The sequence below is a fragment of the Melanerpes formicivorus genome, unplaced genomic scaffold (assembly GCF_026170545.1).
Source record: "Melanerpes formicivorus ecotype bairdi unplaced genomic scaffold, bMelFor1.0.p_v2 SCAF_6, whole genome shotgun sequence".
NCBI classification, from domain to species: Eukaryota; Metazoa; Chordata; class Aves; order Piciformes; family Picidae; genus Melanerpes; species Melanerpes formicivorus.
Genome location: NW_027142358.1, coordinates 12363650 through 12390960, shown reverse-complemented (window position 1 = coordinate 12390960; position 27311 = coordinate 12363650). Strand labels below are relative to the sequence as shown.

Here is a 27311-nt window from a genome sequence, read left to right as displayed (position 1 = left end):
CTCCAGCAGGTATTTGGATATTCACATCATAGAATGATTTGGACTGGAAGGGACCCTGAAGGTCTAGCATCCCTGCCAGGAGCAGGGCCATTTTTGTCTAGACTGGGTTGCTCAAAGCACCATACAACCTGGCTTTGAACAGTTCCCGGGAGGGGGCATCCACAACTTCTCTGGACAACCTGTGCCAGCCTGTTCCAGTGCCTCACCACTCCCACGGTGAGGAAATGTGATGTTAACAACTAATATAAATCCTCTTTCAAAAGTTTAAAACCATTACTCCCTGTCTGGTAAAGAATCCCTCCTCATCTTTCCCCTGGGGACCCTTTAAGTACTGGAGGGCTGCTGAAAGGTCTCCCCACAGCCTTCTCCTCTTCAGGCTGAACAACCCCAACTCTCTCAGCCTGTCCTCACAGGTAAGGTGTTCCAGCCCCCTGACCATCTTTGTGGCCTTCCTCTGAGCCTACTCAAGCAGGTCCACGTCTTTCTTATGCTTGGAGGTCCTCAAGCTGGATACAGTACTCCAGGTGAGGTCTCACTAGGTGAAAAACGCGGAATCACCTTCCTCAACCTGCTGATGACATTTCTTTCAGTGCAGCCCAGGATGTAATTTGCACTCTGTGCTGACTCACATTCAGTTTTTCATCCACCAACACCCACAAAGTCTCTCCTTTCAGGGCTGCTCTCAAACCACTTACTGCCCAGCCATGTTTGGGATTGCCCCAACCCAGGTGCAAGACCTTGCACTTGGCATTGCTGAACTTCTTGAGATTTGCATTGGCCCACCTCTCAAGCCTGTCAAGGTCCGTCTGGATGGTCCCCCTTCCCTCCAGTGTGTTGACCATGCCACACATCACCGGCAAACTTGCTGTGAACTCCAGTCTGTATTTTGGAGCTCTGCTGAGAGACCATGGTAAAAGCTATCATGCACCAAGCAAGAGAAAAAAAGTCTTCGTTGTATTAACAGTAAGAGACTAACCAAGGACAATGTTGTACTGCTTTTTCAGAAGAAGAAGTAAAGACTGATGGCAGCCACTGAGAAAACTGTTTGGTGCACTCCTTGTTAGCCCTCAGATAAAGACAGCTATAGGGAAAAGGATTACACAAATCATGCTGATGACAGTGACTAAAAGTCTGGCCTTGAATAAGGAAAGTGCAAATAAGATAGTATTTAGATAAATGGGAATTTTTCAGACCATTTGAACATGGTGAACTCCATGCAAAGCAATCCCAGAAATATTTGTTCTTATCTATGAGAACTACTGGGGAACAGTGAGGCATGGAAAGAGTGTAAAATGCAAGCTTTGTACTTCTCTTTCAAAATGGAGGTCAAAAGGCATTTACATCCACCCACCCACCACCCCAAAAATGCTGGAACAAATAAATCTCACTACTCGTAAGCACTACTTGTGAGCAGATGCCAAATGGACGTGTCAAGAACAGAATCTGGTCAAAATAATCTGCTTTTCCTCTATGACAAGGTAAGGGCATGAAAAGGAAGAGCCTTGGCTTGCTATTTAAATGGTTCTTAAGGATGGTGTAGATGGAATGTTGGCTAGGTACAAAACTAATTAGTTAATTATACCCAGAGCATTATCTACAGTTCACTGTTAAAAAGGAAGAGGTCTGTTAAGTTCAGGGGCATCTGTTCTGGGTCTGGTGTTATTCAACCTTCCCATTAATAATCTGGCTGATGGAGGAGAAGGTACACTTGCTAAATCTGCATATTGGGAAGTATCCAGTGACAATTGCCAAACAGGTCTTTAAAATCATCGGCTAAAAATCACCTGCTTGGGTTGCAGTACCAAGGAGATACAGGCAGGGAGGTACTGGGGACTTGTGAGAGAGGTAGGTCCTGAAGGTCTGTATTTGTGACGGACCAGAGAGCATGATATCCATGTCCTAGCCCCATGGGGAGGGAGCCAAATGTGGGAGGCTGTACTGGCTCAGCTGCATCAGGAAGGCAGGTGGCATTTAGAAAGCAGGGGACCTTTCCCAGAGCTCTCTTCTGCCAACTTCCTCACTTCATTATTTACTGTTGTCCACTTCTGGTGTCTGCAGATTTTTAGGTTTTCTTGAGGTGGTGTGCATTATTAGGTAGCATTTCACAAAGTGGTCTCAGCTCAGAGCTGGTGGGTGCTTTGCCATCTGGTTTAGATCTTTCATGAAGCAATACCTCTGACTGTAGAAACAGACTCCACCATTTCCTCTGTACAGGATTGGAAAGGAGAAACTTGAACCAACTTAGCCTGCAGAGCCACTGGCCACACGTTTGCATGTACCAGTTGCCTCATATGGGTACTGACCGTGTCTATCCTGCTCAGGAATAAGACTGGTCTGCTGTAACATTAATCAAAATGACTGTCTGATAAACCAGCATCTAAACTAGGTCTTGACTACTCCCCACTAGCTCCATTCAGGAGAACCATGTACTGGACTTGGCTATCTTTCATCATCTGAATGCTGCAACAGTCAGCAGCGGCCTACCTTGTACACACCCACCTGAGCCTCATCTTTCTGGGAGACAGGTAGAGCATCTTCACAAGCATCATAGCAATGTAAGAACCACCAAAGCTGCACAGAAACTGCTCAAAGAAAAGAGCAGCTGCTGGAGCAGGTTAGAAGGGAAGGAGGAGCGCATGTCGCTCTTGGCTTCAGCTGGGGAGAAGGGAGAATTTTCATTCTCTCCATAGACACATCACCCAAGTTAAAGGAAAGCTGTGTCTCCCTTATTTTTTTTTCTGGACAAAGCCATGTCTTTGTGAGAGATGCTTGTTCTGTCTTTTCCACATTCTGAGCTGTGCTTGAGATCAGCATGGGGTGGAGGAGCAGGGTAAGTGGAAGAGGTGTAGGGGAAACAGCAGGTGTTTAAAGAGCTCAGCTTCTTCATCAAGGAGTGGTAGAGGAGTGTGGCACCACCTGGCTTGGGTTGTCAAGGAGAGGAGTTGAACTCACCTAAGAGAGTCAGGCTTAGTGGAGAAGCCCAGGCCTTTCTTTCTTGCCTATGGGAAAGAGCTATGATGAAGAAGGGAGTTAAGCATAATTGTACCAAGATGTGTTTGGTGGGAAGGCTGCTGAACAGAGACGTCAGCACAGAATGGAGGCTAACTGCCGAAGCTATTTCAGCAGCACTAGTAAGAGCCAGGTGACAATAGCCTTGTCGTAGATATGCTATATCTGTTTTAAATCTTTATGCTTTATCTTTGAGTGCATGTTACAGAGCTTTGTGCTTCCAGTTGTAGATGTTTCAGTGCAGGGTGATTTGGCTCCCTCATTTTGGATTAGATAAAAGAGTAATTTTGTTATAGTGATGTTGGGTTGACACCTGTGACTGCTTTCAGCATCTGCTTATCAATACCTTCAGCGGCGCCTGCTCCCTGTGGAATAGGCTTTAGCAAAGACCAAGTGGCTCATGTTTTTCTTGTGAGACCTCTTACTGTGACCTAGTGAGGATCCCTTCTTAGCAAAGAACATGCCTTCTCTTTGCATGCTAAGAACACTGAAGAAACCAGGTTTATGCCAGTTTGGTTGTTCCATTCATCCAAGTAAGATAGTTTTTTGTGGTGATGTGGTTTGTTTACTATTTTTCCTAAGAGAAAAGAAAATATTTGGATTGGGCTTTCCCCTTGGAGCATGTGCCTGGTGAAGGAAAAGGGAGCTGCACTAGGTAGGGATGTCCTGCTCACCTGCTGCACATGGGTCTTCCTTAGGCCCTTGCAGGAAAGTGCTGCATCCCTCTGCATTGGCAGAAGCAGCTGTCCTCTTGGCACATGTACGTGTCAGAAAAGCCACCTGTTTTACAGCTTTCCCAGCACAAACTGCTAGTAGGGCAGGTTGCTGCAGCTGGCTTCTCCCCTGGGGACCACTGTTCAGAGTGGGAGTGCCTGGAAGGGCTCCCCTGCTCTGGGCTGCTGGGAGCCCAAAGGCACTAGTCCCACCCAGAAAGGTGGGGAAGCTCAGCCTTTCTGGGTGGGTGCATGATGACAAAGGAGCAGGGAGGGGCTTGTCTTCCCTTTGATATTGTGCCTGTGGACTTTTGCTGTCCTCAGAATCCAGGTATTTGATTTGTGAGGGACAATTATTGCTCTCCCGCACACTTCAGGGCCCTATTCAGACATAGACTGCCTCGAGTGTTGGCACCCAAGGACGTTCACTTCTGCCTGAGCTGCTGATGCTTGATTTCTGAGTCCAGACGCAGCTTCATGCTCTCAATAACCAGACAGGCAGAAGTCTTAAAGGGATTGTGCCAACTTTTATTTTATTATCTTTCTTTTGGAAATAGGATTTGGAGAAGGGAAGGGAGAGAAGTGCGCAAGGGGGAGCTGACTGTTGCAAAAGGAGATACTGTGGGTGTACACTGGCAAAGGTGTTCCTGTCTGACTGGAAATGACTGAAGCAGTAAAGTGTGACAGGCAGGATGCCACCTCACTGTTTGTGCTTGCTTTATGGGATTTTTGGTTTTAAAGTCTACTTTGTAGGTTATTTCATGTACAAAACAAAAACCCTCATATTTTAGTGTCTACATATGTATTTGCATATATATAAGAGATATATATACACACACACACACATATTTTATATCCTTACAACTCCTTGTTCCTAAAGGCTTCAAGTCTGAAGGTCCATGTGTATATATGCATTATAAAAAGAGATACCAATCATCTGAGATGCGTCTTTCCTTACTGGCTGTGTGAGGGTCGAGGGGGCCCTGGGCAACCTGGTCTAGTTGAGGATGTCCCTGCTGACTGTGGGGAACGTTGGACTAGATGACCTTTGGGGGTCCCTTCTGGCCTGGAACATTCTATGATTCTATAAGTAAGTGGACAAGATGCCTTTAAATGAAATCTTGCACATATGCATGGAGAAGGAGTCATCCAAGCCCTGAATGGCAGCCTTCTCATTGCCCTCTCCCTGGCTGTTACCTGTAGGGATGCATCTGGCTGCTCATACTGTCCTGGGGATTTGGGGACTTCACACCTGTGGGTCTCAGAGGGGCAGGTTGAAACACACTTGGTTCTGCTGCCCCTGGGTCAGGAGCTACATTCTCACGGCTCCTATTTCCCAATGGGGATTCCAGTAGACTGTTTTGGTTTCTTTACCATGAAGGAGGAGGTTTGGTGAGCAAGAGGGGAAGGATTTTGGGAGGGGAAAGACAGTCAAAATTCACCATACAATAGTTAGACAAATCTTCATAGAGGTCCATCTGCCTGCTCACCACTCGCTTGCTCTCTTGCTGTCTAGTGTTCACTCTCATTCTCTGCAGGACGAACGCTGTTGTAGGGCTAAAGGTCTCCTTGTGTCAGGCTATGGTCAAGTCCCTGGTTGGTGGAGTAGCAGCCCTTCATACGGGCCTGTCCACAGCATATTGGCAAGGGCTCAGATTGGAAGCTGCCGTCTGCACCGCTGGGTAGGTGAAGTTAGTGTGCTGCTTGGCCTTCAGCCGCAGACTGGCCAGGCTGGAGTTGCATGTGTCCCTGTACATGTAGGGGCTGGCTGTTGAGGCATAAGGACAGGCACTGGATGAGACAGCAGAGTTGAGACTTGGGCTGTTCAGGTTGTTGATATTTCCCAGGTTGTTGAGACTGGAGGCTGGTACTCCAGTCACTGCGGAAGGGACCATGGATGAAGGCATGGTCATTGAGGCGATGGAGCTGGGTGGGGAGAACATGGGCTGGGAGGAGAGGGGACTGACATTCATGGAGTTGAAGAACGGGAAGCTCTTAGCTGAAAGTGGGCTGGTGGTGAGCCCCTTGGTGGCCCAGTTGTTGTAGGAATAGCTGGAATACATGTCGTCGTAAGGCTGCATCAGTCCGTTGAACTGGGCTCCAAAGCTGTTCTTGCACAGTTCAGCCTGTTGATTCCTCTCCCGTTTCCTCCACTTAGCTCTGCGGTTTTTAAACCAGACCTGCAACAGATACAGGGAAGGAATGGGTATCACTCTGGGCTGTCCCTGGAAGGGGCCTTGCTACACTCTCTTTCTCCAGCAAGGCAAGACCTATAGAAGGGCCAAGGATGTTCCCAGTGACCTAGGAAGCTGAGCATCAGGAAAGAGTTGCAGGAAAATGCCTGGGCTGCAGGATCACACCCCAGGAAGGATCACCACCTAGATCAAAAGCCAACCACTGTCAATTTGCAAAACACAGAATAACCCACCTCACTCAACGAAAGGACACCCTTTGTATTGGGAAAAGGAAGGAAAATACTTGCTATATTTCCAAGTGACCACAACTCAGGGGAGGGCTTGGGATTCTGTGACCTGGGAGCAAAGTATTTGGGAGATGTGATTTGAGAGATGCCGAGTGGAAGAAATAACCTCTTTTGTTCTGACTTCACCTTGGGACCAGCTGGAAGTGGGGTGTTACAAGTCTGTCTTCTAAGAGGAAAATCTGTTAGTGTTGGATGGACTCAAACAATATAACTTCCTAGAGCATGGAAGCTGCTGGAAGGCTATTCAGAGTGCTGCTAACTCATATTTCTAGTAGCAGAGAGAAGCTCTCATTCCAGCTGGAGCACTGCCATGCTATGCCTGTGACTGCATAGTAATTTGGGAACCCCAAAGAGTGCCCTCCAGCAAGGCTGAGGCTGGGGGATGATGGGACTGCAAGCAAGGGGTCTGCTGGGTCAGGGCACTCAGCTGGTGGGGCAATCTGGGGCAGAGCCTGGGCTCTGCATCTCACTGTGTTACTGCAAGATGGCACTGGATAGGGAAGGTATCACCAGCATGGGCTCTGTGTGCGAGTGGATGTGTCAAATCTTGAGTGTAGAACTGTGTGAGGTGTTTCCAAGATGGACATTTTCTGGCACCCCTAATTCCTTCCTTGGTTTGGGGACAGGTCTGTGGCTTGTAGCACAGTCAGCTTCCTCCCCACAAGGTTTGGCCTGGGAAGAAAGGTGGGCTGCAGTCCTACCCGGACTCGTGCCTCTGTTAGGTTGGTCCAGACTGCAATCTCTTCCCTGGTGCTCATGTCTGGATAACGGTTTCTCTGGAAAGTAGCTTCCAGCTCCTGGAGCTGCTGGCTAGTGAAGTGTGTCCTCTGCCTTCGCTGCTTCTTCTTGAGTGAGCCTTCTTCAGTGTTGGAGTCGTCTGTCTGGTTTTGCTGGGACTTTTCAGTGTCTGTGCAAGAAACAGAAAGATGGGAGAGATCCTGTGAGTTAACATGGGTGCTTGGATGCATTTGAGGAGCCCATCCTTACCCATGCCAGCATTTTCCTACTCTGCTTAAAACTCTCTGCCTCAGGTGTCCATTGGAAAAATGGAATGGAAATTGCCACTTACAGCACAGCAAGAGATCCAGCAGTGGTTTTGTGGACAAGTGATGGGAAAAGGCAAACTGCCAGTGAAAGCAAATTGAGGGGCTTAAGTAAACCTGAGGAGCACAAATTTTTATCTTTCTTTTTTACTCCCCTGCTGTCTTACTCAGAAGCACATATATTTAAGAAGTAGAAAAAGAGCTTTCTTAGCCCTTAACCATGACAGCACCTCCCTATCCTTCCACCACTGTTCTCCTCATTGACTGGGGATGCCTCTCCTAGAGGCAGCATCTTTCATTTTGCTGCCCCTAAAGTGAACATCTTTAAATTCTCCAGTGTTCATCTTGGTATCTAACTGAAAAGTACAGTTCAGCCTCCTCCAAGGCATGAAATTGAGGCCTTAATGCTGATCTTTGGGCTGCTGTGGCTGGAAATGGGCAGCCAGGTACTTCCCCATGCCACAACTCCTCCTAGGGCTGTCAGTACTCTGCAAATGGGCAAAATGCAAATATAGTTATACACCTTACATTTGAGCACTTGGGCAATCTATGTAGCATATTCAGTCATAACCCTCTCCCTGCTGTTCCTGGGAAAACCCTCCTTGTACCTGCCTTTCTCCAAAGAGAGCAATGCTGGAGTTACAGAGAGCAGTTGCAGGAAAGGCACTTGATTTTCATGGAGGGAGGCCTGAGTCCGTTCAGAAAAGGTTTGTTTAAATGGGCATGCTTTGCATTGACTGAAGCACTGTGGGCTCCTCACAGGCTCCCCATCTCTGCTGCTGTGGCACATTTAATGCTATCTACCAGCAGGAAAGCTAAAGCAAGGTGAGCGAGCTGGCTATTGCTCACGACGAAAGAGTGCAAGCTGGTTCTGTTGAACAGGAAGGTGCTGTCTCCCATTCCCAGTGCCAGGACCAGGTTGTGTTTCTATCCAGGGTGCACCCACACAAGAGTATTTTTTTTTCAGGTGCACTCCTTAAACACCTAAAGCCAGAGGACCTGAAAAGTGGAACAGTAGGAGTTGGCTGTGGTCTCATGGTACTCTCTTCATTCCCACAAGTATCTTCATGTGGGGATTCCACATTCAGATAACTCTTGGAAGCATGCTCTTAATGTGGATCTTTTTAATAGTGTTTCTTGCCAAGGAAATAAACTTGGTTTCACTAGCTCAGTGCTCTATGCCAGTGTTGGAAGAGGGAGATTCCTGCATTATCCATCTTTAAAACAGAATAGAAGGGGAGTGATGCCACTAGGTCTGAGATAGTTATTAGGAATGGCTCAGTACAGAAAGGACAACATTTGGTTTGTTTGATCATCTGCTAAGTCTGGGTTAATTAAGAGTGCAATACATACGGGGATGTGATCCCACAGGAGCCCCTAACAAATGAAGATTTCCAGAAGGGCTGCTGCCAGACAGGAGTCTGTGCCCTGACTGGGAGCTCCTGCTCAGGACTGCCCTTCTTCACATAGGATGAAATTAGACTGAGAGGGAAGGAGACTGCAGGTAGCACAAGCATATGGGCTGCATCTGGGTGGAGGAGCTCACCAAGTCTCTTGCTTTGCTATTCACCTTCTTATTACCTTCTGGTGTAGAAATTCCCATGAACTTTGTGAAGGCCAAGGAGATGTAGGAATCCTGATTTCGAGCCTGGAAAAATCTCTGCACTGATATGTTCCTCTTACTGTCCTCTCTGTTTAAATATCTGCTACCTGTGGACCTTCCTGAGGAGGAAGGGAGTGTCATCTCCATTTCTGCTTCTCCTCTGTAAATGGTGCAGACCTTGGGCATTGCAATGGGGACCAAAAGCATGGAAATACAAGGAAACAAGGGACACTGCAGGACAGGCCTGGTGGGTGCCCTGAATTCATGCTGAGAAGCAGAATATGGGGAGCTGCAGAGCAGTTTCTCACCTTCCTCATCCTCACTCTCCCCCTGACTTGTGCTGCCTGGTGAAAATTAACAGAAGAGGGTGTCACAAACCATGCCACGCCATCAGAGGACACTTGGGATCTCTAAGAGCTGAGCCCAGACAAGCAAGGTTTGTGCTCCCTTCCTTAGTATCTCTTACTCTGTGAATGAAGGAAACAGAGTCAAGGAAGAGTAGGAAGGTGCTCTCTTGAGGAGAGGCAAGAAGTGCTAGAAGCACAGCCCTGCCCCATTGTGGGCAGACCTCGGTGGCTTACTCTGCTCTGCCTGACACCAGTGACGTGTGGCTGTTATCAACCTCTCTGGTCTGGATGCAGAAGCTGCCAGCCTCTTTGTGCAGGTAGTGCTGGCAAACACCACCTCCCAGAACCATTTTCTTTCTAGGCTGTTTAAGACAGCAGGGAGTGACATAGCCAGGCACCCAGTGTTTATTGTCAACCCAAAATAGGTCATGGAATATATCTCGTGCACGTTCTCCCACTCAGTGAATGACTGCAGTCATAGCTAGAATTAGCTGCTCATGCCTAATGTTAAAAAAAGTCAGCTCCCAAATTGGCAGTTCTGTGGCATGCCAGGGTGGGCTCAATCAAGAAGGCCACTTGAATGGAGATGACCGCCGTGCATCCAAAGCAGCCACTGAGCTTGGGGATGTGCCCAGCTAAGGTACACGTGCAGTGGGGAATCTGGCAGGGGGATTCTCTGACCATAGTTATCCCACTGTAACTCCCTTCACGATACTTACTCTGGGGAATTTTAATCTGCAACATTATGCTTATTAGCTTTTGCAAGCAGGTGAGTCTGGAGGCCTTAGCTTGGAAATTTGAGCACAAGGTTAACCCATAGCATGGAAGCTCCAACCTAAGCAATTTAGGTTGTGGTACAAGAGGAAGCCCAGTCTGTCCCTGGATGCACCACAGCTGGCTCCTGCAAACTACTGACTACTCACGTCCACCCACAGGAACAGGTTTGCCGTTCCCTTGCATCCTGAGCCTTGTACTCACCACTGTGATCCTGCCCTTTGCAGCTGTGCTCGTGTTGAGGGGTTCCAGAATCTGAGAGAGACAAGGCTGGGCTACGAGCCTCTGCGTCTGCCAGCAGGTTGAAATCCATGGGGCAGGGATGGGTGGCAGAGTAGGAGGAATCTGAAAAAGCAGCAGGGTGATTAGGGAGATGAATCTGCCTGTGTGACCTCTCCCCACCTTCTCCAGGAGGGACTTGCCAACCCTTGACGGAATGTCTAGGAAAAGCCAAGGATCCCTGTGTGATCCTTGGACACTTTGAGTTTTCTGGCTAGAAAATGAACATTCCAGGCCTTCTGCTGAGCTTCCCTATAAATCAAAAGTCATCTAGTGACACTTCTATTTGCAGCCTTCAGAGAAAGAGCCTCCAATTTATAGGTGACATTCAGACTGAAATAGCAACGCCAGGAGCATGCTGTGTAACGGAGATCTGAGGAAGTGGTTCTGAGCCAGCCAAGGGCTGTTAGCACCTTCCCCAGACATCCCACCTCTCCCATCCTAACTGCCCAGCTTCCCTCCTCTTTTTCCCCTGCTTCTCCACAAATGAGTCAAGCTCAGGTAAACCTGCTCAGAGAGCACTAATGCAGATGTACATGTACACATCCCAAAAGAAAACTACTGCTGTGCATGGGACCAAGAGGAAACCACATCTGCCTGCACAGTCACTGGCATAAGCAGGGACCTAGGCAGTGCAAGTGCACTCCTTTGAGGTACATAAGGACCTCTGGAGCCCAAATTAACATGGGAATCACATTACACACCCTTGGGTGCCTGCAAATGATCTTGGCTGCAGCAATAGCTCACTTCCAGCCTTAGGTCATTCTGCATGAAGGTTCCCCATGTCCCCTGAAGTGACCGTCCTGTGCTTGTAAACCACTTCCCCTGGCTGAAAGCATCCCAGCTGGGAAGCTGGCAGTGCTGCTTTTCACCACTGGGACTCTGCTACCACCTTTTTCCACACCTCTCTGTCCCAGAATCAATTTTTCTCCTCATAATCTTCCAAAGAATCTCCATACCCTTCACCTGTATTGCCCAGAAGAGATTGGCTGAGAGCACCACTTTGTTCTGGACCACACTGAATGCTCATGAAGAGGCAGGCATGAAGCATTAAGTGCTGCAAGCCCAGCCACATCACCTTATAATGGTGAGCTGACCCTGTGATAGCCCCTAATACGACTTTCAGATCATAACTCTGCTGTGTGCAGTACAATGGACTGTCACCAATGCAGATGTAATAGTTTCTGAAGGCTGGACCAATTTGAGAGGACCACAGCAGCTCCTGAAACTCTGATCATCTCAACTAATACCTCATCTTCCCAGCTAGGGAGCCTCTCACTCTAAAAGACAACAGCAGCTGATGCAGTCTGCCGGGATCTGGGACCCCCAGGCTTAAAGGGGTTTGGACCAAGTGATTGGAACTTCCAAGTCACAGGTGGAGGTCAGTTGTGAAGAATGGATTCTAGGTGGTGGACTGCCTGGCCCCTCAAATCCATGCATGTCAGGGAGGGAGTCTGCTGAAAGTAGTATTTTGTCTGGACTGTGCTAGCATTTGGACATGTAAACAAGAGATTAATCACATAGCTCTTGCACCTCCTTTGGAGGTGGATGACAGTGACTAAGAATGTATTTTCAGAGCTGTCTAAAACCTTCTGTCAATTTGAGCAGGGCTGCTGCCAGGGCCCTTGGCAAGGCTGACACCCATACCTGCAGCGTGCTTCCTAGGCTGTGGTGAGAAGGCAGGAAGCCATTTCTAACAGTTATCTATCTGGTTTCTGCAGCAGGTTTTGCTCACAAAACCTCAAGCAGTTTCCCTTGATCTCCCCTTCACTTGACCTCCATCCCCAGCCTTTCCCAGGCACTAACAAATCTGACTCAACACTGGCCTCAATCAGTACTCCCAAAAAGCAGCATCCAATGAAGAGACCTGGTGCTGGTTTCCCAGACCTTCGCCTTGCTCCAAGCTTCTCCTCTCCTGTGGGAGAGAAGTGGTGGGGGCTCCATCTTTGCCGTGAGGCTAGTTTCCATCTCCACTTCACAGTGAGCCTGACCTTTGATGTCTGCCGGCTGTGTAAGCTCCTGGCAGCAGCAGGGCACTGCCCTGTTGCTTTTTGCCATGTGTATGTACACGAAGTGATGTGACAGGGGCTGTGTTTCCTTTAATACCTTTGCATGGAGTTGGGGGAGTCCATCTGCTGCTGATATTGCCATGGCTTTTAGCATTACTCTCGGAATTATGCAGAAACGCGCAGTGAATTAATTCCACGGATTAAGTCTTGATTAAGATGTGTGTCACTTTGCTGTCTCAGAATTTATTAAGAGCCCTTCTTGAGGCTGCGGCAGATGGAATTTCTGCCCAATGTTTGTAGATGATAATTTCCCCTCTTCTACAGCCATTTGCATATGATTGCATCTGTCAAGCACAATTTCCTCTCTTCTAGGGCTTGACTCTCTACTGGACCAGATTTAAGGAGGAATTGCCTTGCTGTAACTGAAGGACAGGGTCCTTGTGTGCAGGGTCCTGTTTGCTTTGAGACTCCTTTTTGCACATCTTGCATTGCTTTCATTTGTGCAAACTGGAGCGGAGATGGGAAAACCAGAGGAGAGTATCTTACAGTTGGTTCCATAGGTATGAATGATAATCCAAGGTACAAGGCTCAGGGGAAACCAGTCCCAGTACTGAAAACTAAACTTTGTGCCACATCACTGCTGGCACAATGTAGTGTGCTTGTCCTGCCTCAAAGATACAGCAGGCACTCTAGATTAAAACCAGTGTTAAAGTCTGGTCCATATTCAAGTTGAAACTGGGACGTGCAACTCAGAACAAGGTTGCTTTCTGAACTGAATTTAAACCTAGGAGGATTTCAGGGAGGAGTAATGACATACCTACTGCATGTGCCCTGCATGGGGGCATAGAGACAGGCCTTCCTAGCTTGCTGTGAGCAAGCCATGGAGAAGCAAAAATGACGAGAGGGGAAATCTGCTCAACACGATTATGAAGGACCACAGGAAAAGTCTATGAGGGGGACAGCACAAGAGCTCTGTACCAGTTTATTTACCCAAAGGCAACCCCATGCCACTGACACAAAAGGCTGCAGGTATTATTCTAGATTATACATCCCTTTTAGATTTAATTAAAGGAGCTTTCTTCCACACTGCTGCAGGCAGACACATTAAGAAAACCAACTCTAAACCCTCATGGCATTTCTGCTACATTGTTTGCCTGATCTCAGAGAGTTACTGCAACTGGCACCTCAACAACGTCTTTAGACAAAATCAGATTTATCATCTCCATCTGAGTCTTCATCTCACTTTCTTTCAACATAAAAGAATTGTTTAAGGACAGCTCCTGTACTAGTAACATGCAGCGAAGCTTGCTCTGGCACCTGTAACTCCTTCCATGGATGTATGTAATTGCTCCCAAGACAAAGGTTCCCCAATCTGTAATAAACATGTCTTTTCTTCCAGTTGCTAACCTTGCTTCCAGAAGAAAATTTTTCCCAATGGGAATAACCTCCCAAGAGAAGTAGTGGACTCCCCTACATGCGTCAGTTTTAAGACTCAGCTTGACAGGGTGCCGGTCCATCCCATTTAAACTACACTATCACTTAGAAAGGTTGGATCAGATGATCTGTGGGGTTCCCTCCAGCCTGGCATTCTGTGGTTCTGTGAAATGTGCATCGCCTTCCTGGCTCCTGTGCAAAGCTGCCAGCGGCCGCTTGCTCAGGACCTTTCAACCAAACAGGGAACTCCTGTCCCTGCTGCATGGACACAGTGGAGAGCAGGGGGAAGAGAGCAGCTCTGGCTCCAGGCTTTTTCTCCTTTCAAATTCACCCCCTATTTCTGCATTCTTGTCAGGCTGCCCAAGCCAGAGCCATTTAGGCAGGAGAAGGGCAATCCTACACAAGGAGGGCAACATTGTTTACAGAAAAAGAGCAAGTGAGGTGTGACTCCTCTCAGGCTCTCAGCAACACACTGCTCCATCACCCAGGTGCAAAGACACCTTTGCTTGGTTTGGTTGTGAGTTTTCTGTTTTGGTTTGGCTTTTTGTTTGGTTGATTTTGTTTGTTTGTTGTTGGGGGTTTCTGAGGGGCAGAAAAGAAATATGAAGTAATGCAAATTACAGCAATAGCTTTTCATAGAGTCATAGAATGGTGGGGTTGAAGGGACCTCTATAGATCATCTAGCCCAACCTGCTAATGCAGGTATGCCTACATCAGCTCGTACAGGAACATGTCCAGGTGGATTTTGAAAGTTTCCAAAAAAGGAGATTCCACAACCTCTCTGGGCAGCCTATTCCAGAGCTCTTTCACCCTCAAAGTAAAAAAATTTCTCCTTCACTGAAACCTGTGTTCCAGTGTGTACCCACTGCCCTTGTCCTATCACTGGCCACCACTGAGAAGAGCCCAGCCCCATCCTCATTACTTCCACCCATTGTTGGTATTTGTATGCATTTATAAGATAGCCTCTCAGTCTTCTCTTTTCCAGACTAAAAAGCTCCAGGTCTTAGCCTCTCTTCATCCAAGAGATGCACCAGTCACCCAGTCATTCTTGTTGCCCTCTGCTGGACTCTCCCCAGTAGTTCCCTGTCCTTCTTGAACTGGGAAGCCCAGACTATGTGATACAGATGTTGCCTGCTGAGACCTGCTTTCAGATGGACAAGTGTGTGGTGCTCAGCACCCCGCATGACTGTCAGGGAGCAGGCCAGTTGATCTGGAGAGGAAAAGCTGTCTCTCGAGTTATTTTAATGTTTTTTGGCTCCCCACTGAAATGTAGACATGCTTCACAGGGGACCTGATAGTTGGGGTTCCTAGACAACAGCACAGGGACCACTGGTGATCCACAGGTAGGAGGGGACACAGTCTCAAGCTGTGCCAGGGGAGGTTCAGACTCGAGGTGAGGAGGAAGTTCTTCACCGAGCGAGTCATTCGGCATTGGAACGGGTTGCCCAGGGAGGTGGTTGAGTCATCGACCCTGGAGGCGTTCAAGGGGAGATTGGACGTGGCACTTGGTGCCATGGTCTAGTCATGGGGTCTGCGGTGTCAGGTTGGACTCGATGATCCTCGAGGTCCTTTCCAACCTAAGTGATACTGTGATACTGTGATACTGTAAACTCAGGTACCAAGCTCCCCCCAGCAGACTTGGCACAGCCCTGGAGTTCTGTGAACTTCCCCCATTGCTTGTGCCTCCAGCCAGGGCCACAGTAGCTGCAGCCTCTGCTCAGAATTGCTGATCTCCACAAAGGATTCAGGGTTATCCCTCAGGCTGAAAGGTGCTTTGCAACCAGTTGAGGGGGTTGTGCCTTTTCATTCCTCTATCCCCTGAGGTGAAGGTATGTCTTCCTGCTCGATCAATCCCACAAGTCAAACTGCTGGGAGTAACTAGATTCGTAATGGCAACTGGCTGGCTGCTTCACTCCTCTCAAACTCATGTTCCCAGTGGGCTGTCTTGGTTTTAGCAGAGATAAACATATGGAACTCTATTCAACTGTACACTTTCAGAAAGATGATCTGTCTTGGTACTTTGGTCCCCAGCAGGAGCTGAGCTAAGGTGGAGCAGCCCCTGCCTCTTCCTCTGCCCCATATCAAAGGGGAAATGGCTGAGGCTGCGCACCTGTACCCTCCTGGGAAGTGCTTTTTTCCTCTGGATACATGTGTTTGCTGAGGGGTTGGTACCATCAGAGTCCCTGTGGACTGGGATTTCAGGTGCCACAGAGAACACAGCACACAAACTGCATGGCAAACCAAGAACCACACTGTCTTTGCCACCTGACATGAGTGCTGCCTGTGAGGGGCTCTTTCTCTGCTACTAGAAAGTAAAAAGGATGGGACCAAGACAAGAGTTAATCTTTGTTCCTCAAGATTACAGAAGTAAAATTAGGGGGAGACCAGGGTCACCCACTGCTAAACATCTCAGTGCAGCTTTAAGTCTCTAATCTTAATGGAATTGCAGCAGGAACCAAGAGCAACCATTAATCACTGGAAGATAAACAGCAGCAGCCAACCAGTGACCCAGAGCACAGAGCCATTACAGGACAGGAGAGCAAGCTGCCTGCCTCTAAAAATTTCAGGCTGTGCACAGCCCTAGGCTGGCTAAGCAGAGCTTTCGGGTGCATACTCAGAAATGGATCATCAACCTTCAGCAAGAGCTGAGTCACAGGTTGTAATAAACTTTATTTCTCAAATTAGTCCTTGCAAGTTGGGCACTAACCCCTGAGCTCCATCACTGGGTGGTTTTGTGATGGTGTGTGTTGCTCTGAAGCCTGGAACATGGTCTGGTGGTTTTGCCTCCCATCAATAGGAACTGCCAATGCTCTCTCGGTCATTTTGAGACACCTATTGCTGCCAGAGCAAGTTGCTTGTTTTGGCTGACACTGCCCTGCACATGCTGTGGGCTGCAAGAGCATCATTGGTGGTATGTGGTGCCATGCTAAGTGCAGCAGCAAATGTTGCCTTTCTGAGGAGGGTGTCCAGGCTGGTTCCACTCTCTTCTCTTTCCATACATGGCTCCACAGAGAAGTTCCTGATAACGTGAAACAGAGAGAGGAGGGGGAGATAAGACACTATGGCTGACTTGGCTTATGATGTAGGTAAAGCCAGTCAGCTGTTCTGGGACTCCATCCTTCATCTCAGAAATTATGTTAATGAGCCTATCTGAGCTGCTACAGGCCATGAAGCAAAATTCTGTTAAGTGCTTCCAGATTCTTAGATAAGAGGTGCTAGGGAAATGCCTAGCTTTGCTGGACACTGTCTAATACATTCCCCAGAGGCTGGTGGCAGCCTGCAAGGTGAGAGCAAGCCACTCACTTCCTCTGCTTCAATAGAAGCCTCCAGCTGTGGAGGAGAGTAATGTCTGAAACTTCTGCTCTGGGCAGCACAGGGTTAATGAATTTCCTGTATTCTGGAGGATTATCACAATGGAAACGCCCCAAGGATTGACAGCTCCATACCCATGTCCGCAGCAAAAAAGGTCCACAATGGAATGTGTCCTGTTCGCTTATTTGATGGGCTGCACCGTGCCCCTGTGCCAGGGAAACGCCCTGATGTAACCATGACCTGTACATAATGCATTGTCCTCTTGGATAGGTGCAGACCCCACTGAGCTAAGGCTTTAAGCAAGGTATCTGTGTTACCTCTCAATCCTGCCCTTAGCCTACCTGGATAGTTTTTGAAATGTTGCCCAAAATTTGGAAATGAAGAGCTAACCCTAACATAGAAGGAAAGTCCTGACAGACTTTCTCCCAAGTTCCCTTTTTTCCTAGACTAGATGTTCATACTTCTTGCATTCCTGTAAGCACTGCACTGCCGGTCTCGCTGTGTCCGGCTGAGTTTCTGGTATCCCTTGGACACTGCTTCAGCAGGCTTTCAGCACCTTGGCTCTATCAGCCAGAACTGGGATTTTCTTTCTGACAGACTATGCAGTTTTATTAATAAATCCATGCTTTGTTATAGCTTCTTTTGTTTGTTAGGCATCTGGAAGAAAATAAATCAGCAAAGGCTCTCTTTTGCCCAAACACTTTGCAATCGCACAAAGCTGCTGGTGTGGTTGAGGCTTCATGGTGCAGGCGTGCTGGGTGTTGAGAGTGTGGTCTGCAGTTATGGGGAAGAAATGTCCTTCAGGGAAATTAATCCCTTTGCTTTGAAGAAAGGAGAAAAAAAGACTGATTTTGATAAGAAATTCTACCTGGGAGAATCTTGCAACCAAAACAAAGGACTTGCTAAAGCAGAGTGCTGGCACTGGCCTGGGCTGCATGTACCAACTCTGCTTGTCCCCGGCATTACCTACTCCTGCAGCCCCAGCAAGCTGGCTTCAAAGCCACCCATGCCAGCGCTGCAAGATCTGCCTGCACAGCCACAGCATATGAGGGACTGTAATGTTCCCTTGAACTCACAAACTGAGCAGAAGCAGAGCAGAATTGAGAGGCACAGGCAGCCTGTCTGCAGCTTGGGTGCCCAGCATGCAGTGCTTGTGCAGCAGCAAAGGGCAGCAAGGCCTGGCACCAGCAGATCAGTATGCATCGCTGTATTTATTCAGGTGAATCTATGAATTTGACTAACTATCCTAGCAAAGGAAACTGGCCTAATTCCTGGGGGGGGGGGGTGGGAGGGGGTGCTTGCAGCAGCATGGCAGGGTGTGTATCTCTGTGGCCATAAAGTTGGCCCATTTTTGGGAGGCTCAGATAGGAAGATCAAGGACTGAAGCTCTGTGACTCCAGCTGCTGTCAGGAGTTCTGTATGCAGATGGAGGGCAATGTATGACTCAGACATTACCAAAGATGTAAATTACTCTCACAATTAGTAAACAAGCTCAAGAAAGCCCCTAATCAAGTGGGTGATGTAGAGGGTTGAAGGTCAGGAAGGATCCGGCCATGCCATCGGTATGTCACACCATTATGGCTGACTGACCTCAGTGCAGTGTAGAGCTGACCACATCCACCATCCGTCAGCACTTCTGCTAGGAATCCTTTCTGGAGAAGTTCAACTTGATCATAAACATTTGTTCTGTGTCAAAACTTGGCAAACCCAGCAGCTAGAAAGTGCCTTTTTTTTTTCGGGGGGGGGGGGGGGGGGGGGAGGTAGTGCTGAATCATTATTTTAAACCAGCCTGGAGAGGGGATTGTAGGGCTACACAGGGAAAGGTAGTGACTGCTCAGGGAGCCCTGACAGCCCTACCAGCCACCATGGCCAACAAGTGTCCCTTTCGTTAAGGCACCGAGGGCCCAGCAGCAGCTGGCTCACTCCAAGGCATGTGCTGTCCCACAGTGTAAACCCACAGCGCCGGAGGGAGCTGATGTCTGCTGCGCCTGGCTGTAAGGTTTCCTGATGATTGTCTTCTGTTTTTGTGTTTGGTTTTTTCCCCACCAAGCAATTTAATTTTTTTCTTTTTTTTTTTTTTTTTTAAAAAAAAGCTCTCTGGCAGGAAAACCCTCGCAGGACACAGGCTGCCATGAATAAAACAAGCAGATTATCTCAGCACGCACTATTCCTCAATCTCCTCTTTCTCGGGATACTGCAGCTGGTAGGGCTGGGACAGAGGGAGGGTGGCTCCAAGAAAGATGCTGGAGCTCACACTCCCCCACTCCGCCTTTATGGACCTTGCAACATGCCCTGAAGGTCAGCCTGTTTACCCAGACATTGTTTGAAGGGGCCGGGGGAGGCGATTAGCCCTCCCTCCCCGCTGCAAACACTGCCAGGCGCGATCCCGCAGCGTGTTGCAAGTCGCCTATATCGGCAGGATCGGGCCGGCAGATCGCCTGGCTTTCGTGCGGCGTTCCCGCAGCGACCAGTGCAGTTGTGCGTACCGGGGGCAACGAGGAGGAAAGGCGAGTGGGCGAGCAGAGACGGCTGGCAGCCCTCTGTGGCCCCAGGCTCTCACCCAGCTGCCCCGCTCTGGGCTGTGGCACACTTCCCCATGTCCTGACATTCGTGAGCACAACAGACACCGCAAGCAACAAAACAAGAGGTTAGAATTTCAAGATCCCGAAAAGCACTATGTTACAAAATGCAATACGTGCACAAAATCTCCCTTCCCTCCACCCGCACAAATCATTCGTTCTTCCATCTATTGGAGGCTGCATCCCAAGCGAAGCCTTGTGAGGTAGGCAGTTTGGGGGAGGTAGGAAAGGAAGGTTCAGAGCCCTAATTACTCATCCAGCCTGGCCCTCAGGCCGTCTCGTGAAAGTGGTTCCGAGAGAAAAGAGACAAGGTACAGGGAACTGAGCTGTCTCAAAACACTGCCGCTTAGGTCACATCACCTCCCTTCAACCACCCGTCCAGCCTGTCTGCTCTGGGCGAGAGGACCTGACACCCAGAAATACCTCTGCTTCACACATGCTCCTGTGACAGCCTGCAGCAAGCCCCACCGGCAGACCCAGGGTGGTGGGAACAGCCTCCCACCGTGGCCTACAAGCACATCTAAGCTAAAGCACCGGATTTTTGGCAATGCAAATTAAGCTGCATCCTCCTTTTAAATGGGATGCAGAAGTGCATACTGTAACTTTGGAATTTCTCCCCGGTTAGCTCTGGATCCATACTCAGACTGACCTGTAAAGATATATTTTTTAAAAATTACATACATATAATATACACAAGGAAGAAAAAAAGAAAAAAAGAAAAAAAAAAGTAACCCCAACTTGTAGAACTGGAAGTTGGGAGTATAGTGGCACCAAAAATAAAACTGATGGAACAAAATGGGAATTTCATGTGGTTTTCATTGTCAAGTCTAAGCTCAGAAACAAACAGGAAATAAAATTGGCTAAAACAAAAGAGATTTCTTTTTAAGCATGTTCAAATCTAAGTGGGGAACTGCCTTATTTTGGAGGGATTCTCTGTTTATGTGTTTTTCAGAAAGAGAAGCAAATAAAAATGTTCACACAGATCAACTTGATTTACAGTTAAACCCTCATTCTTCTTACTGGTCATTTATGACAAGCTTTTTAAAGAAAATTAGGCTTGCATAAATGGCAGCACTGGAAAAGGTAGAAAGGCAGCAAGTGATGTGGGAAAATAGTTCTGCTTGAGATGAGGTTGTGGAGAAAACAAATGAGAAGGAAGACGACAGGCAAAAGTAACTACAAACTCTTCAGGCATTCATTTTATTTAATCTTTGTGCTCTTTCAGTTTTGGAAGGCAGCTCTCCAGGCACCGAGTCTTCTAAGCCCATGCCATGTCACTGATGCTGCCCAAGTAGCAAATAAATGCATTTATTTGGCAAGAGTAGTCTGCAGGATCGGGGCTCCATGAAACAGAGAAGAATATGTGCTATATCCTGCAGATGGAAGTGTTTCTTAGACTCTCAGATTTGAGATTGTGGAACTTCTTTGATTGGGGTTTACAAACAGTTGTCTCTATCAAAGTAACTCTGATGGGGGGTTTTTAGGGGTTAATTTAATGCAGGCAGGACCCAGCAGCTACAGCCCTGTTAATACATCTCCAAACACCTTGAACAGCTGAAAAATCAGGTAAAATTAACATTAGATTCTGCAAATTCAGCTCTGGTTCCCCTCCTCTTTTGCACTAGTTAAAAGGTTTGTTTAAATGTTTATTTTCTGGCAGAGCTGGCATTTGGGAGAGAGCAAAGAGTACAGATTGAGGGTCAAAGACTAGGGGTTTATTTCTCACTCACATCAGATAGTTCTGCCGGAGCTTAGTTTCTCCTCAGCACAACAGGGATATTTCCCTTTATGCTAAAGCATCCAGAGATCCACCTATAGAAAGGCTAGGTAGCTCCCAAGGTAAGGCACAGCTCTTCAGAACTGAGAGCTCCGAGTTTGAACTTGTACCCTGCAAATCAGCAGGAAATTTCCTATTCAGTGTGCAGAGGACTGGCCCTCTTCCCAAATCCTCTGGGCAATAGTCTGGCATAGGTGGGGAGAGAAGAGGACCTCCTTTGCTCACTCCATGTCTCTTTCTTAAACCTAATAATAACAGAAATATTGCTCAGCTTCTGGCCAGCTAGATTTCCTAATTGCTTCCTGAAAACTATTTTTAATATTTAATTGTTGCCAAAAAGCAGGAGACCCATCACTAACCATCCTGTAGGAATTTGTGGCCCTGGCTAGATTGCCCTACCCATCCTCCTCTCAGATGGGAGGGAGATGAGGATTTCAAGCAAAACCATTCCTACAGAAGCAAACCCCTCTGTGCTGAGTCCAGCTCCAGTCCCTTATGCTGCCAAGCCTCCAGGAACAGCCTGTGGACTCCCTTAAATGCCCCAAGGAAGCCCAGAGCTAATAACCAGCTTCATTCAATTCCCAGTCACATTATTATCCAATCTGCCAGAGGCATTAATATTCAGGTGTGAGGCAGGAGGAGGGCAGGGGTGCTGGTGAGGGGGGAACAGTACACAAAGGAGAGGAAGGGAAGCACTGCAGGCTGGCCTCAGAAATCATCTTTCTCTAGCCAGCCCATTTCAGCCAGGAGTTGACAAGAGAGTTTTTCCCTACAGCCTCAGTACTAACTTTTATGCCAGTTTGCAGAGGCTGTTTCCCTACCAGCAGCAAATGCCCAGGCTTGGTGCAGCCTGATGCCCTTGCCCCCCTGTGGCCCATGGAAAGAGGGTGAGCTTTGCCCCCTCTGCCATCAGTCCCTAAGTAAATAGCAATCTCCCATTTTCAAACAGCTGAGCCTGCTCAGAGATGCCACAGCCTTCTGTTTCTGACCCTCCTCCCCGTATAGCCCTACAGTATCATGCCGCTGCCTTCCCAACGCAAGGTACACAGCATGAAACCAACAGTTCTCCCCATCTGCAACTTCATTCCCAGCCCAGGTACCTCCCCTGTCCCTAGAGCCTGGGCACATGTGCCAGGTCACGAGACAGACCTCATGTCCCCAGCTCATCTCATCTTCCTTTTGGAGCGGTCTCCTAGATCAGGTTTCTGGCTTTTTCTTTTTGGCAGACTCCAAAGTCAGCCTCACCTCTCAATCTCAAGGTTTTCAGTAGCATCTGACAGAGAGAGAAAATATCACTCTCTGCCAACTCACTCCAAGGTACATTAACCAATACTTTCGCAATGCATTCACAATTTGCAAATCTAGTAATTGCCTTAATTAAGCCTTTATAGAAATGTAATAAATATGAAGTGAGGTTTGTGACAATTTCTCTGACAGCGATACTGGGTTTTAAGCCAGTGCCTTGGACAGGCGGCAACTCAGAAATGCAGGTGAGCTTTCACAAGAGGAGTCTTGGCTGCAAGTCACTCAAGCCTAGTTAACACCAGTAATAAGAAAAATACCACTCTCAGCCCGACCCCTTTCCAGGGTGTTGGGGAATGACATTTTCCCATGAGGGCTCCCTGTAAGGGAGTATTTGGCATAGTGTGACCATTTGCTAATTATAAATAAATAAATAAAAACTTCAACCAAAACCCCACTTAAAAACCCTGCTTCATCTCTGCAGACATTTGTGGAGACTGAAAGCAGCAACCAGGCTCTGCTGGTCCCCCAGGAGCCAGCATGCATCTCTTTGTCCCTCACAGCAAGGCACCGTTGAAGCCTGCACAAATACCCATCCCTCCAGCTTGCCAACAAGTCAAGGGGCTGCAAGGGTGTACAGGAAACCAGGGAGGCCCTGATCCCACTGCCGAAAAAACATTCATTTTCCTGCCTTTGGAAAGTGGGTCAGGATCAGGGGTGACCCTCCCAAAAGGTACCTTCTTCAGCTGTTGTTTTTAGCATCTCACAAAATTGCACAGGGTATAAAGCCATTTCATCCCAAACACTCTCCAGGCCACAGATAAGGCACGGAGGACCCACTAGATTTCCGGGGGAATGCCGTATTCCCACCTTTGCCTTCAGCACTAGTCTCCAATTTGGAAGTACCGGAATCGTAGGCCCATCGCTCAGGAGGCTGCTTCACTCTGAGACGAAGGAACAGGCAGGCAAGTGAGGGACTGGTTCCGATTCCTGCACTGCCAGCTCTCCATCTCCTAAATAGCCGGGACGGGTGGGAAACGCCATGTGGAGCCCGAAAGCTCCAGCTGTAGGACTGCTACTCCGAGCGGCCCAGCTCTGGAGAGAAGCGGGAGCTGCACCGACCTCCTCCACTGCCTGGGAGTGCGAGGGGGGGCCGACCCCCACCCAGCCGGTCTCCTCAGCTGTCCAGCCGCGGGGGCGCCGGCAGAGGGGCCGACAGGTGTGCCCTGCTCAGCGGCACCAGGCCCGCCGCCCCCCTCCCGGGGCCAGCAGCTGCGGCGGAGCGCGGGCGTCGGCCCCCGCCCCGACCGCCCTCCCCAGCGAGAACCGCGGCGAAGCCGTCTCTCTTCTCCACCCGGAGGACGGGGGCAGAGGGAAAGACAAGAAGGTGCCGCGGTGGCGGGCTAGCCCTTCTCCCGAGGCCGCACTCGTTGAGCGGGAATAGCCGGGGAAGCGCCCTGTACCTGACTCCGTCGGGCGCCCGCTGCAGTCAGCCAGGCTTCCCGAGCACCCGGCGGGGCGCCGGTTTGCAACGTACCCCCGGCGCCGAGAAGGCGACAGACCCCGTGCAAGCGCCCGGAGTTCCTGCAGCGGGCTCTCACCACAGCCTCCCGGCGCCGAACGGCCGCGCTCTGCCGGGGCGACTCGGAGCCCTCGGGAGAGCTGCCGTGAGGGTTAGCACTCCCCTCGCTCCTCCACCCGCAGCCCGGCCAGGTCTATTATTCCTGGGCAGACCCCTGGGAGTCCCGGCTGCCGAGGCGCCGCAGCTATTGGCGTCCCGAGGCAGGTTCGCCCCGTCCGCAGCGGCCGGCTCGCCCTCTCCCCGGCGCTGCAGGGAGGTCGGCTCTGCTGTAAACAACAGCCATCCCGTTACATAAATATCATTTATCCAACTGTCCAAAAGCCGTCGGGCTGCCTTCCTTTTCCTCAGCGACGGCTCCCTGCGCCCTTCTCCCCCGGACCCTGCAGACAGCTGAGCCGCAGCGCCGTTATTTACAGCGAGCCCCGGCTAATTTAAACAGCCCCGGCACCGCTCGTCCGAGTGGAAAATGACTAAGTTTAGCAACGGCGAGAGGCTCCGGACGGAAGGGGCCCGCGGCGGCCTCGAAGGGACGCCCGGTCCTGCGGCACTCCCGCAGGGGCCACGGGCCTTGTGGAGTTGGAGCTGAGAAGGCGCCGCGCCCCACCGCTGAGCAGACGGCGGTGTTGCCAGCGCCATAGGGCAGCTCCGCCGCAGGCGGCCCCGGCAGCCCATCTGGCTGCCAGGGCAGGGCTCAATCCACCCGCTCTCCCCCTGCCCCTGGCTGCTGTCACCCCTTGCCCCGTAGGCGACGGCGGGCCCTAGGCGGGAGCAAAGCTACCCCGCGCTGCCGGGCACAGCGCGCCCAAGCCGGGGATGCTCTTACCCTGTGCTAGCGTCGAAAGGGCTGCGGATGGACGGCGCCGCACGGTTAGGCTGCTGCCGAGAGGCTCACGGGCAAAGAAGGGGAGAACCTCGCCCAGGAAGCCGGGCACGGAGGGCCACTTACAGCGACTCCAGATGCGGGCTCAGCTGGGCAGCCTTAATCCTGCGAGAGGGGCGAAGCTGGCCCGCGGCCCGGGCTGCGCTGCCACTGTCAGAAAGTAAATCCTCCCGGCTCCCCGGGCACTCTGCACTTCTCGGACGACCCGCGACTCACGGGGAGAGCGGAGGGCACCGGCCGACTGCCTCCCATTCACGGTGGCCATTCACTTTATGGCGGGTGGCCGGCGCCCCCCGCCAGCTGCACCGGGCACCCCGCTCCTGCCCGCCCCATTCCAGCTGCGCGCCCGCCGCCGCCCGCCCCGTCCAGCGCTGCCCGCCCCTCGTCCTGCCCCTCGTCCCGGCCGCCCAATCGCAGCGCACCTCACTTACATCCCGCCTCACCCAGGGCCCCGAACTCGCCGAGGAGGGAGACAGGCCCCGCCCCAGCCGCACTGGCCCCGCCCCGTCCCGCTGCAGCGTGGCCATCGCCTGGGCCGTGACGGGGCCGCACCGAAGCCGTGTAGCGGCGGGCGGGCGCGTCCCGGGCGGTGGCCTTCCTCTCTGTCAGTCCCGAGGGCATGCAAGGGGCCTCTGTGTATGTGCAATATATTGTTGCTACTGCTGCCGTTACTGTTGTCTGCATGCGCTGTTCGCTGCTTGGCGATCCGGTACCCTGGAGCCTCCGTAATGGACATCCACTCCGCTCAGTGCCGGCGCGGCGAGCCTGTCCGGGCTTTACAGTTCGTGCCACCAGCTAGGCAGGGGATTTTGAGGAGTCCCGTCCACAGTCGGCTGCTGGAGGCGCACCCCTGCACGACGGAGATGCTAGGTGATGCTAATTACGGGCTAACACCACACGCCCGCTTTCCAGCTCTCGGCCGTACCGGGAAGCGCTTCTCGAGAACACCGTGCCGCTTGTTCCCGGGGCCGGGAGGCTGTCAGCTGTACGGGAAACGCCGCGCTCCCGCCCGCTGATGGCTCTCTGGGAACTCATATGCTACTTGTAGCTGAGACTGCAGCCTGGCTCCAGCTGAAGTTGATGGCAAAATCTCGGTGCAGTAGTGCAGGGTGCGATCTCTCCCTGAAAAGTCCCCAAATGTTCGTCCCGCTGCAGCAAACCTTGGACGTGTTTGCACACGCATTTCGGTACCAGCAGTCACGTTCCTCAGTGCTTGCAGGGAGACGTTGGCAGAAGTCGGGCTTAGCCTCTGCATCCAGCCCTGGGATGCCAGAGCCTAGGGGAGAGGTTTATCCCTGCCTGGCGCTTTCAGAGTTAGACGCACTATTCTATGGTCTGATTTTCTTAAGGTCATTTCCACGTCGACCCGCTTTCTGATTTATGGTGCCAAAGGTCACCCTCAAGCTCTTCTACTGACATGTTTTAGAGATTAGGAAATAATGTTGTGAGAATAGGATTGAATTGTACTCTTGGGTGATTTACGAGACATTTAGGGAGCCTGCTAAACACATAGCATGGCATATAGATATGTATGGGAAGACAAATGTGCACGAAGCAACACAGGATGTAAGAGAGGTTAAGCAGACCCAGGCTTTATGGATTACAGATCAAAAAAACATGCACAAATGCATTAATTCAGTAGAAATACAGGGAGTTGAAAAGGAGTCACAATGCTAATACACTTGTAAGAAGTTACTGTATTTTTAAATGGTAGTTACCTGGGGTTTGTGTTAGCTTTACTTTTTTTTTTTCCCCCTGCCAAAAATGACAGTAAGCTAGACCACATCTTTTTCCAGACCAAATTTTAATCAATTCTGGCATAGGCTTGTCTCCATCAAGAGAAGCATATGCAGTATAGCAGCACTAGCACTTTCTACAGGCAGTCTCTATCACACCAGGCTGCAGGGAAGCTGAAAACCCTACTCAGAATCTGCAGCAATGAAAGAACCTTGTTGTGAGTTGCATGTCACTCCCTCAACCATCAGTAGCCTCCAACAAACACAGTTGTGCTTATGTCTTCAAGTAATAACAAAACCAAGGTAGTTTTAGCTGTTTCCCGTGGGCAAAGGGAAATGTGAACAGTGCTATGTCACAAGCTTGTTCCCTGTGAAGCCCAACATGAAGACTACTGTATTAGACCATCCAGGGACCTGCACTAGGTGCCTTTCATTAGGGCAACTGTGGTGTAACTGGGTCTTTTGGGGAGGGAATGCTCTAACATTTGTGATTGGAATGTAGTAGCAGAT

The 27311-nt window shown here is 49.9% G+C and overlaps 1 protein-coding gene across 3 annotated transcripts; it reads right to left on the bottom strand.

Annotated features, from left to right (window-relative positions):
- Positions 1-4246: 4246 nt before the first annotated feature.
- PITX3 (paired like homeodomain 3) lies at positions 4247-25361 on the bottom strand. 3 transcript variants are annotated; one of them, XM_068139245.1, is made up of 5 exons: positions 23474-23596; positions 16401-16712; positions 10176-10316; positions 6906-7111; positions 4247-5902 (listed from the first exon to the last, which is right to left on the bottom strand). In XM_068139245.1, the coding sequence occupies exons 2-5, from the start codon at positions 16597-16599 to the stop codon at positions 5339-5341; spliced, it is 1110 nt and encodes a 369-aa protein (XP_067995346.1). In that variant the 5' UTR covers positions 16600-16712; positions 23474-23596; the 3' UTR covers positions 4247-5338. The 3 variants fall into 3 exon arrangements, with proteins under 3 accessions (XP_067995346.1, XP_067995347.1, XP_067995348.1); XM_068139246.1 differs by lacking the exons at positions 16401-16712; positions 23474-23596 and adding an exon at positions 25009-25361; XM_068139247.1 differs by lacking the exons at positions 16401-16712; positions 23474-23596 and adding an exon at positions 25132-25361.
- Positions 25362-27311: the final 1950 nt, after the last annotated feature.

What these genes read in the sequence shown, in the direction of transcription:
- PITX3 (XM_068139245.1), bottom strand. Translation starts at nt 16,599, where the DNA reads ATGATGCTCTTGCAGCCCACAGCATGTGCAGGGCAGTGTCAGCCAAAA. An exon ending in CAAAGGGCAGGATCACAGTG is followed by an intron (nt 7,112 to 10,175) that starts GTGAGTACAAGG and finishes TTTCTTGCACAG; the next exon opens with ACACTGAAAAGTCCCAGCAA. An exon ending in TAACAGAGGCACGAGTCCGG is followed by an intron (nt 5,903 to 6,905) that starts GTAGGACTGCAG and finishes TATCTGTTGCAG; the next exon opens with GTCTGGTTTAAAAACCGCAG.